Source organism: Bombina bombina, chromosome 3, assembly GCF_027579735.1.
Source record: "Bombina bombina isolate aBomBom1 chromosome 3, aBomBom1.pri, whole genome shotgun sequence".
NCBI classification, from domain to species: Eukaryota; Metazoa; Chordata; class Amphibia; order Anura; family Bombinatoridae; genus Bombina; species Bombina bombina.
The window spans coordinates 489582484-489599330 of record NC_069501.1 but is presented as its reverse complement, the minus strand read 5'-3'; the positions used below and the strand labels follow the sequence as shown (position 1 = coordinate 489599330).

Below are 16847 nucleotides of genomic sequence, written 5' to 3'. Positions count from 1 at the left end.
CTATTCCCCTTCTGAAGTTACCCCACTCCTCAGAATGTGCGAGAACAGCCAGTGGATCTTAGTTACTTCTGCTAAGATCATAGAAAACGCAGGCAGATTCTTCTTCTAAATACTGCCTGAGAGAAAAACAGCACACTCCGGTGCCATTTAAAAATAACAAACTTTTGATTGAAGAAATAATTAAATAAAAAACTCCACACTCCTCTCACGACCTTCCTTCTATGTTGAGGGTTGCAAGAGAATGACTGGATATGACATGTGAGGGGAGGAGCTATATAGCAGCTCTGCTTGGGTGATCCTCTTGCAACTTCCTGTTGGGAAGGGAATATATCCCATAAGTAATGGATGACCCGTGGACTGAATACACTTAACAAGAGAAATAAGACTTACTTACCCCAGGACACTCATCTACATGTAGTAGAAAGCCAAACCATCACTGAAACGAGAATCAGTAGAGGTAATGGTATATATAAGAGTATATCGTCGATCTGAAAAGGGAGGTAAGAGATGAATCTCTACGACCGATAACAGAGAACCTATGAAATAGACCCCGTAGAAGGAGATCATTGAATTCAAATAGGCAAATACTCTCTTCACATCCCTCTGACATTCACTGCACGCTGAGAGGAAAACCGGGCTCCAACCTGCTGCAGAGCGCATATCAACGTAGAATCTAGCACAAACTTACTTCACCACCTCCACAGGAGGAAAAGTTTGTAAAAACTGATTTGTGGGTGTGGTGAGGGGTGTATTTATAGGCATTTTGAGGTTTGGGAAACTTTGCCCCTCCTGGTAGGAATGTATATCCCATACGTCACTAGCTCATGGACTCTTGCTAATTACATGAAAGAAAAGTGTTCAACATCTTAGTCAAAGACTTATATTTAGCATTTTCTTACCTGCTCTGATATGGTTAAGTGAAGCAAGCATCCGTAACATGAAGGACGCTGGAACTGTAATTGTATTTCTGGTCTCTTCTAGCATTAATTCATTACGTGATATTACCTGTTGGGTTATGAAAGACAAAATAAATGAATAAAGAATTAAACAAAAAGGACAATTCTTACTCTCCAAAATGCAGGCGTACACGTACAATGCAGTGCAATCTTACTTTAAATGCAACTACCAGGGGCCTGCTGGTAATATTAATCAACTTTACATAGGCTAGCACTTTATGGATGTTTGCAAAGTGCTCACTTTATTGCTACAGTGAAGACACAGGGCTATCTCTCCTTCCTGAGACAAAGAGAAATACTTCTGAAACATCTTTGTAGCAATAAAGTGAACACCGCAAAAATCCAGAGCGAATGCTAGCCTATGTAATGTTAATATATAATTGTCTCACACTCCCTAGAGAAGCCAAAAAGCAAATGTTATAACCTAGGTCATCGAAATACAGCAAAACAAAAAATAACAAACACAATATATGCGTGCGTATATTATTGAACTTATGGTCCTTAATAGGTTGTCCCAGATTCCAAGTTCAATAATATATGCACTGTCGTGAATGAGTTTGGACTTGGCATGCATGGAGGCTCGTCCCCTATAAAAAGTAATTCACAAACGCACAATCTTGTTTAAGGATTTCTTAGAAAGATACTAAGGAGCAAGGAAGCAGGGCTGAAATTTACAGTTTCACTGGTTAAAAGAAATGAAAATTCTGTAAAAAAAATAAATAAATTGATTTGCATAGAAACTTGTTTCCGCCATGTACAATCTGCCATATACTAAATATATGGCGCCGGCCTTTAACAAAGACTATAAATAAATATAGTTTAAAGAATCATTGTGAAAGTTGTCAAATGCCCAGATACTGATAGAAAAGCAGTGCACAGTCTGGCCATCCAGATAATCATGAAAGATGCATTTAGATGGGTTTGCAGTGGTGCACATGGAAACAGAATGCAAAAGATAACCCTAAAAGCTGAGATTATACCGTCTCCTATAAAAACCCAATTTTCATAACGCGTGTACTGTTTGTGACAATCATGATAGTGCGAGTGAGAGATACAATCAGATAGATGTTGTTACCCTGAAGTGCTGATAGAAGTATGTCCATCCTACCAAGATACATATGGAATTCATACAGACAGTATTGAGGGTGTCTTGTGATATCAATAGGTGAATGTCACACATGTAAATTAGTTTTTTCCTTGCAGAGTGAACAAAGGGGTTACATGAATAGAGCTTTGCTGTAACCTTAAGAGGTGTGAATACGTTATTGTATGTGTCAGTTTCTGAAGACCTCCCAGTTTCTATTTTGTGAACCAGCAGTTAACATTTGATAAGTCGTTTTTGGGAGTTTTTCTATTGAAAACTCGTTCATGGCGGCAGGTTTTTAATAAACAATAGAATATAGCACTGTGATCACATGAGAAACCCGGCTCCAAATTTAGCTGGCCCCCCCAATTTTTTTTTTCAAGAGCCGATAGATTGTGATCGACCCCTATGGGTTTAACTATGCATGTAACCGCTTTACAGGAGTTAAAGTCAGCCCCAGAGCAGCAATGCACTATTGGGCAAATGAAGAGACACAAATTTGCATGTAACAGCCAATAACTAGCTAGTTCCCAGTAGTGCATTGTGGCCCCAGAGTCTATCTAGGTATGCTTTCAACAAAGAATATAAACAGATCCAAGTACATTTGATAATAGAAGAAGATTGAAAACTCTCTTAAAGGGACATTAAACACTTTGAGATGGTAATATAAAATGATAAATTGTATATATAAAACAACTCTGCAATATACTTTCATTATTTATTTGGTCCTCTTTGCCTTTAATTCCATTCTGAAATTGTGAGCTTTTCAGTTCCTGTTAGAAATGGAAGTGCAGAACAATGTTAAATCCAGCACAACCATTGGCTGCACACTCTAATGACATATTTGTAACTGTCCCTAATTGGCCACAGCAGAGAAGGTAACACAAGTTACAACATGGCAGCTCCTAGTGTTTTATAGACACTAAAACTTTACTCTTATTTTGTCACTTTTTAAACAACTAATGAAACTTTAAAAAATATATCTACATGTTAGTCATGAACTAATCTTTTCTTTGAATGCATCATTCTATCTAGCATTTAGTGTTTAATGTCCCTTTAAAGGACAATTAAATACAGTAGAATTGCCTAATCAACAAATGCACAATAACAAGACAATGCAATAGCAATTACAATAAGCAGTAGATTTTATTCTGACAAATTTCAAAATATGCTTACATTTCCTACTGCCTGTATCATGTGACGGCCATCAGCCAATCATAAAATGCATTTATGTATACACTGTGAACTTGTGCACATGCTCAGTAGGAGCTGGTGTCTCAGAAAGTGTAAATATTAAGAGACATTTTGTTATTGGAAGTAAATTGTAAAGTTGTTAAACATTCATGGTTCATATAGAGCATGCAGTTTTACATTTTGGGGCCTATCTATCAAGCTTCGTACGGAGCTTGACGCCCAGAGTTTCTGGCGAGCCTACAGGCTCACCAGAAACAGCAGTTATGAAGCAGTGGTCTAAAGACCGCTGCTCCATAACCCTGTCCGCCTGCTCTGAGCAGGCGGACAGGAATCGCCGGAATTCAACCCGATCGAGTACGATCGGGTTGATTGACACCTCCCTGCTGGCGACCGATTGGCCGCGAGTCTGCAGGGGGCGGCATTGCACCAGCAGCTCTTGTGAGCTGCTGGTGCAATGCTGAATACGGAGAGCATATTGCTCTCTGCATTCAGCGATGTCTGTCAGACCTGATCCGCAATGTCGGATCAGGTCCGATAGACATATGATAAATAGGCCTCTTTGACTTTATTGGTCCGTTAAATTGCCTCCTCTACTTGAACCAGTACATTTTATTTTTGACTTGTGTCCCTTTAACATAAAACGGTCTTAAAAAGGTAAATATTGTAATTACTTTATAGGGGAATGTTTTCAATCTAAACAAGAAAGCCTACAAATAATTATACTTATGTCCCATTACATACAAAGTAGTGATACACAACCCCAATACCTTATAGCATTTTATGGATTTCAAGGCATGCTTCAAGTCTTACCTCTTCAGCAAGCTTCCAGTTAAAGGACTTTGCCTGTTCAAGTGGAGACCATATCTTGATATTGTAATCTATTCCAGATGATGCTAAAACTAAAATAAACTCCTATTAGAAAAAGCATTAAAGGGACATGAAACACAAAAATGATTCAGATAGAAGATACATTTTTAGACAATTTTTCAATTTATTTATATGATCAATTTTGCTTCAATTCCTTGGTATCATTTATTGAAGGAACAGCAATACACTACTGGGAGCTAGCGGAACACATCGGTAAGTCAATTACAAGAGGCATAAATGTACAGCCACCAATCAGCAGCTAGTTTTCAGCTCCTGAGCCTACATAGGTATGCTTTTCAACAAAGAGACCAAGAGAACAAAGCAAGTTAGCTAAAATGAGTAAATTGGAAAGTTGTTTAAAATTGCAGGTTCTATCGGAAACATGGAAGAAAAATTTGGGTTGTATGTCCCTTTACTTTTAGTCAAAGTATTAAACAAAAATAAATCTGAAACAGAGTTGTTAGTATCAATGGTATACATCTAGTAAGCAAGACAGGTGGATGCTCATTAGCACAGTTCACTAAGCTTTAAAGGGACAGTCTAGGCCAAAATAAACTTTCATGATCCAGATAGAGCATGTAATTTTAAACAATTTTCCAATTTACTTTTATCACCAATTTTGCTTTGTTCTCTAGGTATTCTTAGTTGAAAGCTTAACCTAGGAGGTTCATATGCTAATTTCTTAGACCTTGAAGCCCACCTCTTTCAGATTGCATTTTAACAGTTTTTCACCACTAGAGGGTGTTAGTTCACGTATTTCATATAGATAACACTGTGCTCGTGAAGTTATCTGGGAGCCATCACTGATTGGTCTGCAAGTCTGTCAAAAGAACTGAAAAAAGGGGCAGTTTTGAGAGGCTTAGATACAAGGTAATCACAGAGGTTAAAAGTATATTATTATAACTGTGTTGGTTATGCAAAACTGGGGACTGGGTAATAAAGGGATTATCTATCCTTTAAAACAATAAAAATTCTGGTGTAGACTGTCCCTTTAAGTCAGTGTTTCTCAACTCCAGTCCTCGAGTACCCCTAACAGGCCAGATTTATTAACTAGAGAACAGGTGAGATAATCAACTGATGGGTGAGAGCAGGTAAGTTACCATGGTTACTGATCAGCTGATTTCACCTGTGCTTTAGTTAAAGGGACAGTCTAGTCTAAAACAAACTTTGATTATTCAGATAGGGCATGCCATTCTAAACAATTTTCAAATTTACACCTATTACCAATTCTGCTTTGTTCTCTTGGTATTCTTAGTTGAAAGCTAAACCTAGGAGGTTCATATGCTAATATCTAAGCCCTTGAAGGCCATCTCTCATCTCAGGGCATTTTGACAGTTTTTCACCACTATAGGGTGTTAGTTCATGTGTTTCATATAGATAACACTGTGCTCATGGAGTTCCTAGGAGCCAGCACTGATTGGCTGAAATGCAAGTCTGTAAAAAGAACTGAAATAATGGGACAGTCTGCAGAGGCTTAGATACAGGATAATCACAGAGATAAAAAGCGTATTAATATAACTGTGTTGGTTATGCAAAACTAGGGAATGGGTAATAATTTAAATTATGCTTACTTGATAATTTTCTTTTCTTCAGATGGAAAGAGTCCACAGGACAACAAGGAACAGTAGAAGAAATATCAGGGTAATAAGTGGCCAGAAGAACAAAAATAACAGACACCCCACAGAAAAAATACGGGCGGGGAGCTGTGGACTCTTTCCATCTGAAGAAAAGAAAATTATCAGGTAAGCATAATTTAAGTTTTTCTTCATAAATGGAAAGAGTCCACAGCTGCATACATTACTTTTGGGAAAACAAGACCCAAGCTATAGAGGACACTGAATGCAAAATCAGGAGGGTACAAGAGGCGGCCCATTCTGAGGGCACCAGGCCTGAAAACCCCTACCCAACAAAATCCTGCTTCGTCCAAAGCCGAGAACAACTTTGAAAAAAAAAAAAAGGAAAAAGCCCAAGGACACTGACCTGCAGATAGTCCACAAGCCTTGCTAGAGACAGCAGGAACTAGATTCGACTGAGTCAACAGCCTCCAAGAGACACCGTCGCCCAGCAGTCGGTCTCCAAACAACACACCCCTTACTAAAGAAAGGGAGCAAACTACCGTATTCTTCCACAAAGAAGAAAGAGATGGATAAAACATGATTGTACTTGTAAAGTGCAGCTAATCCCCCTTCAGGGACTCATTTTATCAACCTCGAAAGGAGGAAAGGTTGAGTAGACCTCGCCGGGGATCGAACTTGCAACCCTCGGTTTGCTACAGTGCATTAGTATGCTGAGCTAGCTGAGCATAAGGAACTCCATAAAAAAACCCCTAAAAAGGGCATAAACACAGAGCAAAAATACCCTAAAACGAGTCAGGCTAAAAGAGACCCAACTAGTCTCCTAGAAACAAGGGGAGGCAGCACCCAGACCCCAGAAATACAGAAACCATGAGATAAGGCTGGGAGTCTGAAACAGAGAGAGGATCTTCCCCTAACACAGTGCAACCGCACTCTAGAAAGCAACTGAAGACGAAGGTCCCCAAGTCACAAAAAGGTAGCTCAGAATACCGAAATATTCAGAAACGAACCTCCTGCAGCAAGCTCAGATAGGTCTGACGAAGAACACCTGAAGCAAAAACACTGCACACTGCAGTCATCTAAAAATGACTCTGACACTGAAATACTTGCAGGGCAAGTAGAAAGCAGCTGAAGATAGGATCCTTCAGATTGCCAAGTATCCACTAACCAGCGGATAACGTTGCAGGCTATCTAAGAGCAGCCAGTCCTTCCCACACATCTTGAACGTGGAGAAAGGAGAAACCTCAAAGAGGTTTACCGTACCTTGAATGCTCCGAGGACGAAAAAGCAGAGCAACAGATCTCAGATCCTGCTCCAACACCAGACCAGCCCAAGCAACAGACATGTCTGATAGACAGGGGGGGCAGAAAGACCCCAACCACAAGCCCCCAGGGAATGGAAAGACAAAGGGGGGACTCACCCACCCCAACAGAGCTCGGGTGCCAACCCAATTCGCTCCTCCAAAATAAGGCACTCCCAAGGAGAACCCCCTAGGACTTGGAACAGAAAAAAAGTGCAATAGATCCGTAGAAAGACCGGTCACAACTCTCTTAGACAGTCTCTACGTAGAGAGATCAATTTCCAACAGGTGGAACAGAGCCCACAGAGCAGCAGGTGCTGCCCCTTACAGAGATAAGCCACCTGATCCAACCTCCTACACATAGGGCAAAACAATGACCCTCCAGAGAGAGGAAACCCCAGCTCATAAGGAAGACAAACTATCCCCTCAAAAGGGAAGGGCACAGATAAGAACAGCGTACATGTCCAACTAGACGTAAAGCCATAGTATGATCAAAACACGGACCAAATAAATTCATCCAGACACCACTGTTGACCCAACAGAGAAAAAACTCCCCATGAAGAGGAGCACACTCCGTCCGAAGGACAAGTCAGGCCTTAAAGTTTATAATCAGTACCCAAAGGTGGATGTGAACTCTGGCCTTCCTGCTTGCAAGCCCAATGAGCTAGCCCCTATGTCGCAACATAGGGTCACTGAAAAAACTGGGACAACCCAAAACCAGTCCACAGGATCATAAGTCTCCAGACATCCAAGAAGGATCCAAGAAAAGAACCCTGGACCCAGAATCGTCCAAGAACGAACGACACCCCCAGGGAACACAAGATACCCCATCTGAAGCAATCAGACCTAACAGGGGATGATAACCGGGGAACCCGGAGAACGGGTTAAGGGACTCACTCGTAATTCCCAGCCCAAAGGGAAGAGAACACCCTTGGCCGGAGGTCAACAACCCCCAACAAGGTGCTAGACCGTGACAAAGTCACGCAATTTCTCTAAAGCCCAAAGGCCCCAAGGGCAGCATAAAGGGAAATGAGAATGAGAACAGAGTAACCCGAAAGAGAGTAGAAAAGAAAGGCTAGTCTCCATAATCCTTTCAGATTAACATTCCAGAGGACTACACCCAAGGGAGAAGAATGCAAAGCATCCCAAACACAGGCAGAAAAACATCCCCTAAGCAAAAAGCTTGGAAAAATAGACAACACCTCCTATCGCCCCTGATATGGAGACGACTAACTCCCGAAGGAAGAGAGAGCCCCACGGCCTTCACTTCCTAATTAAGTGGCCAAAGTCGCCAGAAAAACCACACAAAGTCCAGAAAGTCTCGACCCAAAGGAAGAGAGCCTCTAAAACAGAACAAGTCCTAAAAGGACACTTCCAAAGAGACCATGAAAGGCAAAACTGTAAGAACGGCGGTATGAAGGACCTAAATCCTCCAAGCCTCCAATCCACAACGGGAAGGAACACTCTAGTTCCCAGAAAAAATCGGAAAAGACTGTGCATGTCGCCGCAGACCTTAACGGAGTCCTGGACCACTAGATTGAAAGGCGAAAGAGGACTGAACCAATCCCCCCTTCCCCTAAGCAACCACGGACCATCAAGTCCTCTCAGGAAGCTAGTTGAAGTTTGTAAAATAACAAGTAAAAAACACAAATCATATTGTGATCACTAGGCGCCCTCACCGGACCAGCCGGACATAAAAAGGGGCCACGTGTCTGAACTAGACCTCAGAGACAGAAGGATTTGTACCCAGTCAGGTGCAGCCTGAAACCAAGGGCCCCAAGATGGAGGGATAACGAACAGTCAGTCAAACAGAACATAAGACTAGTACGTCCTCAATATAAACAGTGCTACCACAAAATCGTGAGTATCAATTACAGAGAAGAAGGCTCCCGAAGGAAACATCACACAACAACATGAGCTTTAGACCAAAATCATCCTCACCGGATTAAAATAAAAGATAAGGCAACACGTAGGTTATCGCCCAGGAAGAACGGACAGACCCGCAGGACCAGCCCAACAGGGGTCCGAGACTTCCAAGCTCAGAACTGGAAAAGGATATACAAATAACAAAGACTATAAGAAGATAGCTTCATCCCCTTATGTCTGTGTAAGCAAGCCAGTCGAAGATTAAGACTGAGAATCCCCGGACCCATTAAGAGTGGGATCCTCCAGCAACGGCAAAACGCCCTCCAGGACAAAAGAGAACACCGGCCCCGAAGGTTGAACCCCTGAGGCCTCAGGGCCAGTAGGGCTGAACTGGACCAGGCGATCCCACACCTGACGAGCTCCGGTTAATGGAACATGGACAATATCGTAAGCACACTCCCGGGAGATGCAGATGCGCCAGCGCCAAAGATATGCCATCCGGAACCGTGTCGTAACCTCCGGTGGGAACAGGCCACACTCCATAGAAGGATAAGTAGCGTTTCGGTTACCTGCATGTGTAGTAAGAGTTGGTGGTAGGGAACTCGCCTAGTGGGAAATAAAATCCCCAGAGGCGGATGGTTTAGTGGGCACCTGATTCCCCGATCCCGAGGAACAGAGCACTCTAAAACGGCATTCGGAACATAACTGATGGGCATGTATCACCCGGGCCAGGATATTGAATAAAACATGGACCAATAAGAAAAATCTAAATGGCACCTTACACCCCCAATGGCTGGGGCACTCACCACCTCCAGGGAACCAGACATCAGCGGACCAGGATTTCTCCATCGCCACACGGTCAGGAATGCGGAAATGGAGAGCCAAAATGTGGCCACGCCCGGTCGCAAGGTAAATCGTGCAGTCCATGCAAAAGCACGCCCGACCGTAAAGGCCGCTTCACTAGACATAGGCCGTTTTGTTCCAAAATAGCCATGAGCCGAAGCAACACTACACAGTAGCAGACAGAATCACATAACAAACCTGATTATAAACCCCCTGTTCAAAACCCCCCCTCAGGAGATATTAACCCTTGATTCTGAGACCCTATGTTAAAGTTATCCCCGAAAGGTTGTAGCTCCTCTCGGAAAAACTGTTGAAATTACAATACATCCATGATGAAAGTAAAATGAAACGATCTTACCGGAATCTATGCCTTGGAACAGGAACACGGCCCTTCAAGTGCAACAGATGGTAGCATCACTTGTGCCATGGACTTGAGAGAAAAAAGCAGGAAGCGAAACTCGTCAACGCTGATTGCTTGTGGAGCTGTTAATATGAGTCGGGATGGTTTCACAGAAAGACTCTCCCTGCATCTCCGGACTCTAACTTTTATCCATGCTCTCACTGAGAGGCTGACAGGACTACTTAAAACTCCAGTCCAATGCCGAAGAGTACTACCCTCCATAAGAGGCTATCGAAAACTTCTGACACATCAACTTTCTCCTGTTTGACAGCTACCAGAAAACTTCCTCCAGCTGTCTTTGTTGATACAGGATGCAGAACTCCTGCTATATGCTTGGTCACGTGGGACATGGTCTTCAGATATCAGCTGAGATCTTCTCTCATAATAAACTTTTCTTCTCTCGCTCGTCTCTCAACCACGCTTGAATCCCCGCCTCCCTGCGGCTTCCACTGGCTGTGGCACCACGCGGCTCACACCCACTACAGAGAGCCAGTAGCAGGAGGAGAGATGGCCTGAGGTAAGAGGAGGTTTGCAGAAAAGATTAAAGAAAACAAAATCAAGAAAGAGGAGACAAGTGTGTCTGCTGTAAGCACCTTGTTGAATGGATACAAACACAAAAGTGGAGATTCCCAGACTGATGGATTTCCTGCATTTGATGTCCCAATTTTTACTGAAGGGGTTTTGGATCAAAACAAAGTCAGTGAAGCAGAATTGCTACCCTCCATTAGAGACTATCGAAAACTTCTGACACTTCTCTGCCAACCTCCTGGGACGAAAGGCAAAGAATGACTGGGGGATGAGGGAAGTGGGGGAGGTATTCAAGACTTTGGCTGGGGTGTCTTTACCTCCTCCTAGTGGCCAGGTTCTGAATTCCCAAAAGTAATGAATGCAGCTGTGGACTCTTTCCATTTATGAAGAAAAAAAGGGATGATCTATCTTTTAAAACAATAAATATTCTGGTGTAGACTGTCTTAAGATATCATAAAAATCTGGCCTGTTAGGGGAACTTGAGGACTGGAGTTGAGAAACACTGCTTTCAAGAAAGGATAGCAAGAAAAAGTAATTTAACATATTTTGCACACTCCATCTTTATCATGAAAGTTTGATTTTGACATCCATGTCCATTTGAAATAAAATATGACAAGCAGAAAGGAACCTAAAACAGATGTAGAGACTGCTACTACAGAAACACAGCGGACTCTGAATGGCCTTAAAGGGACATTAAATTGTTTAAAAACAACTATAGCATGGTTAATTGCCAAGTTGTTGATTTTCCTCCAATTCTTGCAGCTCTCTTCAAAGTCACTCCTCATCTTCATACTGGGTATCACTATCTGGGAGCTAAAGTATTTTTGCACCCTGTGACTGAAGTTATGCACATTCACAAGATAGAGAAATTGTCCACTTTTTGACAACTGTATTGTAAACTTCATGTAAGAATGAAGGATACAGAGAGGGAGCTTCCCATCTTTGCAGTTTTTATTTTTAACACAGACAATACATATATATACATATATATATATATATATATATATATATATATATATATATATATATACATACATATATACAGGGAGTGCAGAATTATTAGGCAAGTTGTATTTTTGAGGATTAATTTTATTATTGAACAACAACCATGTTCTCAATGAACCCAAAAAACTCATTAATATCAAAGCTGAATAGTTTTGGAAGTAGTTTTTAGTTTGTTTTTAGTTATAGCTATTTTAGGGGGATATCTGTGTGTGCAGGTGACTATTACTGTGCATAATTATTAGGCAACTTAACAAAAAAACAAATATATATGTTACGGTTACCCTTAGTCTCGCTGAGAGATGGACCGCTTAGTAGCCTGGATCCCTATTGCTAAAGAGGGGAGAAGCTGCTTTCCATAGTATTCTATATGAGTCTCGCAAATATAGAATAATCTCCCTTAGCTGCAGTACCGCTAGGATACCCTTCTGCCCACAAAAACGAGTCAACGCTGCGATTGAGGGTCAAACAAGAACTCAGGACTGGGATGCCCAGCCTGCTTTTTATTAAGGTTACATGCACACAGGGCACTCCCAGGGGGAGAGGGGGGGAAGCACAAAATCCCCCATCACACATTTAGATAGAGAGCACTGTCCTTTGACAGGCCACAATAGGATTACAGTACTTAAGATAACAAGTTTACAAGTTCATCTTATCAATTACCAGTCTGGCTCCAGAGGTGATTAGACAATAGTTTCTAAAAGCTGAAAAAAAAGAGTTAACTCTTTATGAAATGATACTTGTTACGGTTTTCTTGGAGCCCTTCTTAGGCGCTGGCTTGCTGGTTCAGGCATTGCTGCTGGGAAATAAGCTCTTCACAACAAAATAACTAATGCTTCTGTAACAATATACCCATTTCAATTATTTATTTTTACCAATGAAACCAATATAACATCTCAACATTCACAAATATACATTTCTGACATTCAAAAACAAAACAAAAACAAATCAGTGACCAATATAGCCACCTTTCTTTGCAAGGACACTCAGAAGCCTGCCATCCATGGATTCTGTCAGTGTTTTGATCTGTTCACCATCAACACTGCGTGCAGCAGCAACCACAGCCTCCCAGACACTGTTCAGAGAGGTGTACTGTTTTCCCTCCTTGTAAATCTCACATTTGATGATGGACCACAGGTTCTCAATGGGGTTTAGATCAGGTGAACAAGGAGGCCATGTCATTAGATTTTCTTCTTTTATACCCTTTCTTGCCAGCCACGCTGTGGAGTACTTGGACGCGTGTGATGGAGCATTGTCCTGCATGAAAATCATGTTTTTCTTGAAGGATGCAGACTTCTTCCTGTACCACTGCTTGAAGAAGGTGTCTTCCAGAAACTGGCAGTAGGACTGGGAGTTGAGCTTGACTCCATCCTCAACCCGAAAAGGCCCCACAAGCTCATCTTTGATGATACCAGCCCAAACCAGTACTCCACCTCCACCTTGCTGGCGTCTGAGTCGGACTGGAGCTCTCTGCCCTTTACCAATCCAGCCACGGGCCCATCCATCTGGCCCATCAAGACTCACTCTCATTTCATCAGTCCATAAAACCTTAGAAAAATCAGTCTTGAGATATTTCTTGGCCCAGTCTTGACGTTTCAGCTTGTGTGTCTTGTTCAGTGGTGGTCGTCTTTCAGCCTTTCTTACCTTGGCCATGTCTCCGAGTATTGCACACCTTGTGCTTTTGGGCACTCCAGTGATGTTGCAGCTCTGAAATATGGCCAAACTGGTGGCAAGTGGCATCTTGGCAGCTGCACGCTTGACTTTTCTCAGTTCATGGGCAGTTATTTTGCGCCTTGGTTTTTCCACACGCTTCTTGCGACCCTGTTGACTATTTTTAATGAAATGCTTGCTTGTTCGATGATCACGCTTCAGAAGCTTTGCAATTTTAAGAGTGCTGCATCCCTCTGCAAGATATCTCACTATTTTTGACTTTTCTGAGCCTGTCAAGTCCTTCTTTTGACCCATTTTGCCAAAGGAAAGGAAGTTGCCTAATAATTATGCACACCTGATATAGGGTGTTGATGTCATTAGAACACACCCCTTCTCATTACAGAGATGCACATCACCTAATATGCTTAATTGGTAGTAGGCTTTCGAGCCTATACAGCTTGGAGTAAGACAACATGCATAAAGAGGATGATGTGGTCAAAATACTCATTTGCCTAATAATTCTGCACTCCCTGTATATATATATATATATATATATATATATATATACACAGTATCCCACAAAAAGTGAGTACAGCCCTCGCATTTTTGTAAATATTTTATTATATCTTTTCATGTGACAACACTGAAGAAATGACACTTTGCTACAATGTAAAGTTGTGAGTGTACAGCCTGTATAACAGTGTAAATTTGCTGTCCCCTCAAAATAACACAACACACAGCCATTAATGTCTACACCTTTGGCAACAAGAGCGAGTACACCCCTAAGTGGAAACGTCCAAATTGAGCCCAAAGTGTCAATATTTTGTGTGGCAACCATTATTTTCCAGCACTGCCTTAACCCTCTTGTGCATGGAGTTCACCAGAGCTTCACAGGCTGCCACTGGAGTCCTCTTCCACTCCTCCATGATGACATCACAGAGCTGGTGGATGTTAGAGACCTTGCGTTCCCCCACCTTTTGTTTGAGGATGCCCCACAGATGCTCAATAGAGTTTAGGTCTGGAGACATGCTTGGCCTTTACTCTCAACTTCTTTAGCAAGGCAGTGGTCATCTTGGAGGTGTGTTTGAGGTCAATATCATGTTGGAATACTGCCATGTGGCCCAGGGGATCATGCTCTGCTTCAGTATTTCACAGTACATGCTGGCATTCACGGTTCCCTCAATGAACTGTAGCTCCCTGTTCCCTGTAGCTCTCCAGTGCTGGCAAAACTCATACAGGCCCAGACCATGACACTCCCACCACCATGCTTGACTGTAGGCAAGACACACTTTTCTTTATACTCCTCACCTGGTTGCCGCCACACACGCTTGACACCATCTGAACAAAATAAATTTATCTTGGTCTCATCGGACCACAGGACATAATTCCAGTAATCCATGTCCTTAGTCTGCTTGTCTTCAGCAAACTGTTTGCAGGCTTTCTTGTGCATCATCTTTAGAAGAGGCTTTCTTCTGGGACGACAGCCATACAGACCAATTTGATGCAGTGTGCGGCGTATGGTCTGAGCACTGACAGGCTGACCCCCCACCCTTTCAACCTCTGCAGCAATGCTGGCAGCACTCATACGTCTATTTCCCAAAGACAACTTCTGGATATGACACTGAGCACGTGCATTCAACTTCTTTGGTTGAACATGGCTAAGCCTGTTCTGAGTGGAACCTGTCCTGTGAAACCACTGTTTTGCCCACCGTGCTGCAGTTCAGTTTCAGGGTCTTGGCAATCTTCTTATAGCCTAGGCCATCTTTATGTAGAGCAACAATTCTTTTTTTCAAATCCTAAGAGAGTTCTTTGCCATGAGGTGCCATGTTCAACTTCCAGTGACCAGAATGAGAGAGCGTGAGAGCGATAACACCAAATTTAACACACCTACGACCTTGTAACACTAACGAGTCACATGACACTGGGGAGGGAAAATGGCTAAATGAGCCCAATTTGGACATTTCCACTTAGGGGTGTACTCACTTTTGTTGTTAACGGTTTAGACATTAATGGCTGTGTGTTGAGTTATTTTGAGGGGACAGCAAATTTACACTGTTATATAGGCTGTACACTCACTACTTTACAGTGTAGCAAAGTATAATTTCTTCAGTAATGTCACATGAAAAGATATGATAAAAAACTTACAAAAATGTGAGGGTTGTACTTACTTTTGTGGGATATTGTGTATAAGTCCACAAGCTGTTACGTTTGGGATATACATACCTACCAGAAGTAGGCAAACCTCAAAAGACTATAAATACTCCTCTCACCTCACACATACCTCAGTTTTACGAATAGCCAAGTAGTGACGTGTTTTAGGAGTAAAAGCCAATAATGAGGAGCAGGAAAAAAACAAAATTTATGCTTACCAGATACATTTCTTTCTTTCCTGGCAGGGAGAGTCCACAGTAATATTCCTTACTGTTGGGAAATGCAACACCTGGCCACCAGGAGGAGGCAAAGACACCCCAGCCAAAGGATTATATGTCCCTCCTACTTCCCCGTCCCCAGTCATTCGGCCGAGGAAAGGAGGAAAAGTAGGAGAAACATGAGGGTATAAAGGTGCCAGAAGAATAACAAAAAGAGAGCCGTCCCAAAAATTCTAACGGGCGGGGTCATGGACTCTCCCTGCCAGGAAAGAAAGGAATTTATCTGGAAAGCATAAACTTTGTTTTATTTCCATAAGGCAGGGAGAGTCTACAACGATATTCCTTACTGTTGGAAAAACAATACCCAAGCACTAGAGGACACTGAAGGAATTATCGGGAGGGAATAAAGAAAGAGGCGGACCCTAATCTGAGGGCACCACAGCCTGCAAAACCTTTCTCCTGAAAGCTGCTTCGGCCGAAACAAACGCATAAAATTTGTAAAAAGTATGTAAGGAGGACCAGGTCCGATCCATAGAGGCTTCGTTCTTAAAAGCCCAGGAAGAAGCAACTGCTCTAGTGGAATGAGCTGTAATCCTCTCAGAAGGCAGCTGTCCCGCTTTCTCATAAGCCTCAACCAGAAAGACAAGGAAGACGTAATGACCTTCTGCCCGCATAAACATCAAAAAACAAATGAAGATTGTCTGAATTTCTTAGTAGCCCAAAGGTAAAACTTCAAAGCACGAACCACACCCAGATTGTGAAGCAAACGTTCCTTCGCTGAAGGATTGGGACACAAGGAAGGAACAAGAATCTCTTGATTTATGTTACGATCTGACACCACCTTAGAAAGGAAACCTAACCTAATACGCAAAACTGCCTTATCGGCATGAAAAACTAGGTAAGGTGGGTAGCACTGTAAAGCTGAGATCTCAGAGACTCTATGAGCAGAGGCAATGGCTAATAGAAACAAAACTTTCCAAGATAACAATTTAATGTCAACGGAATGCATGGGCTCAAACAGAGCCTGCTGCAACACTCGAAGAACAAGATAAGACTCCAAGGCGGAGTCACAGGTCTAAACACAGGTCTAATCCTAGTGAGAGCCTTAACAAAAGACATCTGGAAGCTTAGCAAATCTTTTGTGCAGCAACACCAACTGGGCCGATATTTGTCACTTCAGAGAACTGGCAGATATACCCTTCTCCAAGCCATTC

General features: G+C 42.4%; 1 protein-coding gene across 5 annotated transcripts in view; it reads right to left on the bottom strand.

Annotated features, from left to right (window-relative positions):
• Window positions 1–16847, bottom strand: part of DCAF6 (DDB1 and CUL4 associated factor 6) — an 863174-nt gene that overhangs the window by 186348 nt on the left and 659979 nt on the right. For all 5 annotated transcript variants that reach the window (XM_053706826.1, XM_053706828.1, XM_053706829.1 and 2 more), the window contains 2 exons: window positions 4045–4133; window positions 900–1005 (listed from right to left, as the gene is read on the bottom strand). In XM_053706826.1, the coding sequence (XP_053562801.1) occupies window positions 900–1005; window positions 4045–4133 (195 nt within the window). The remainder of the gene's footprint in view (window positions 1–899; window positions 1006–4044; window positions 4134–16847) is intronic.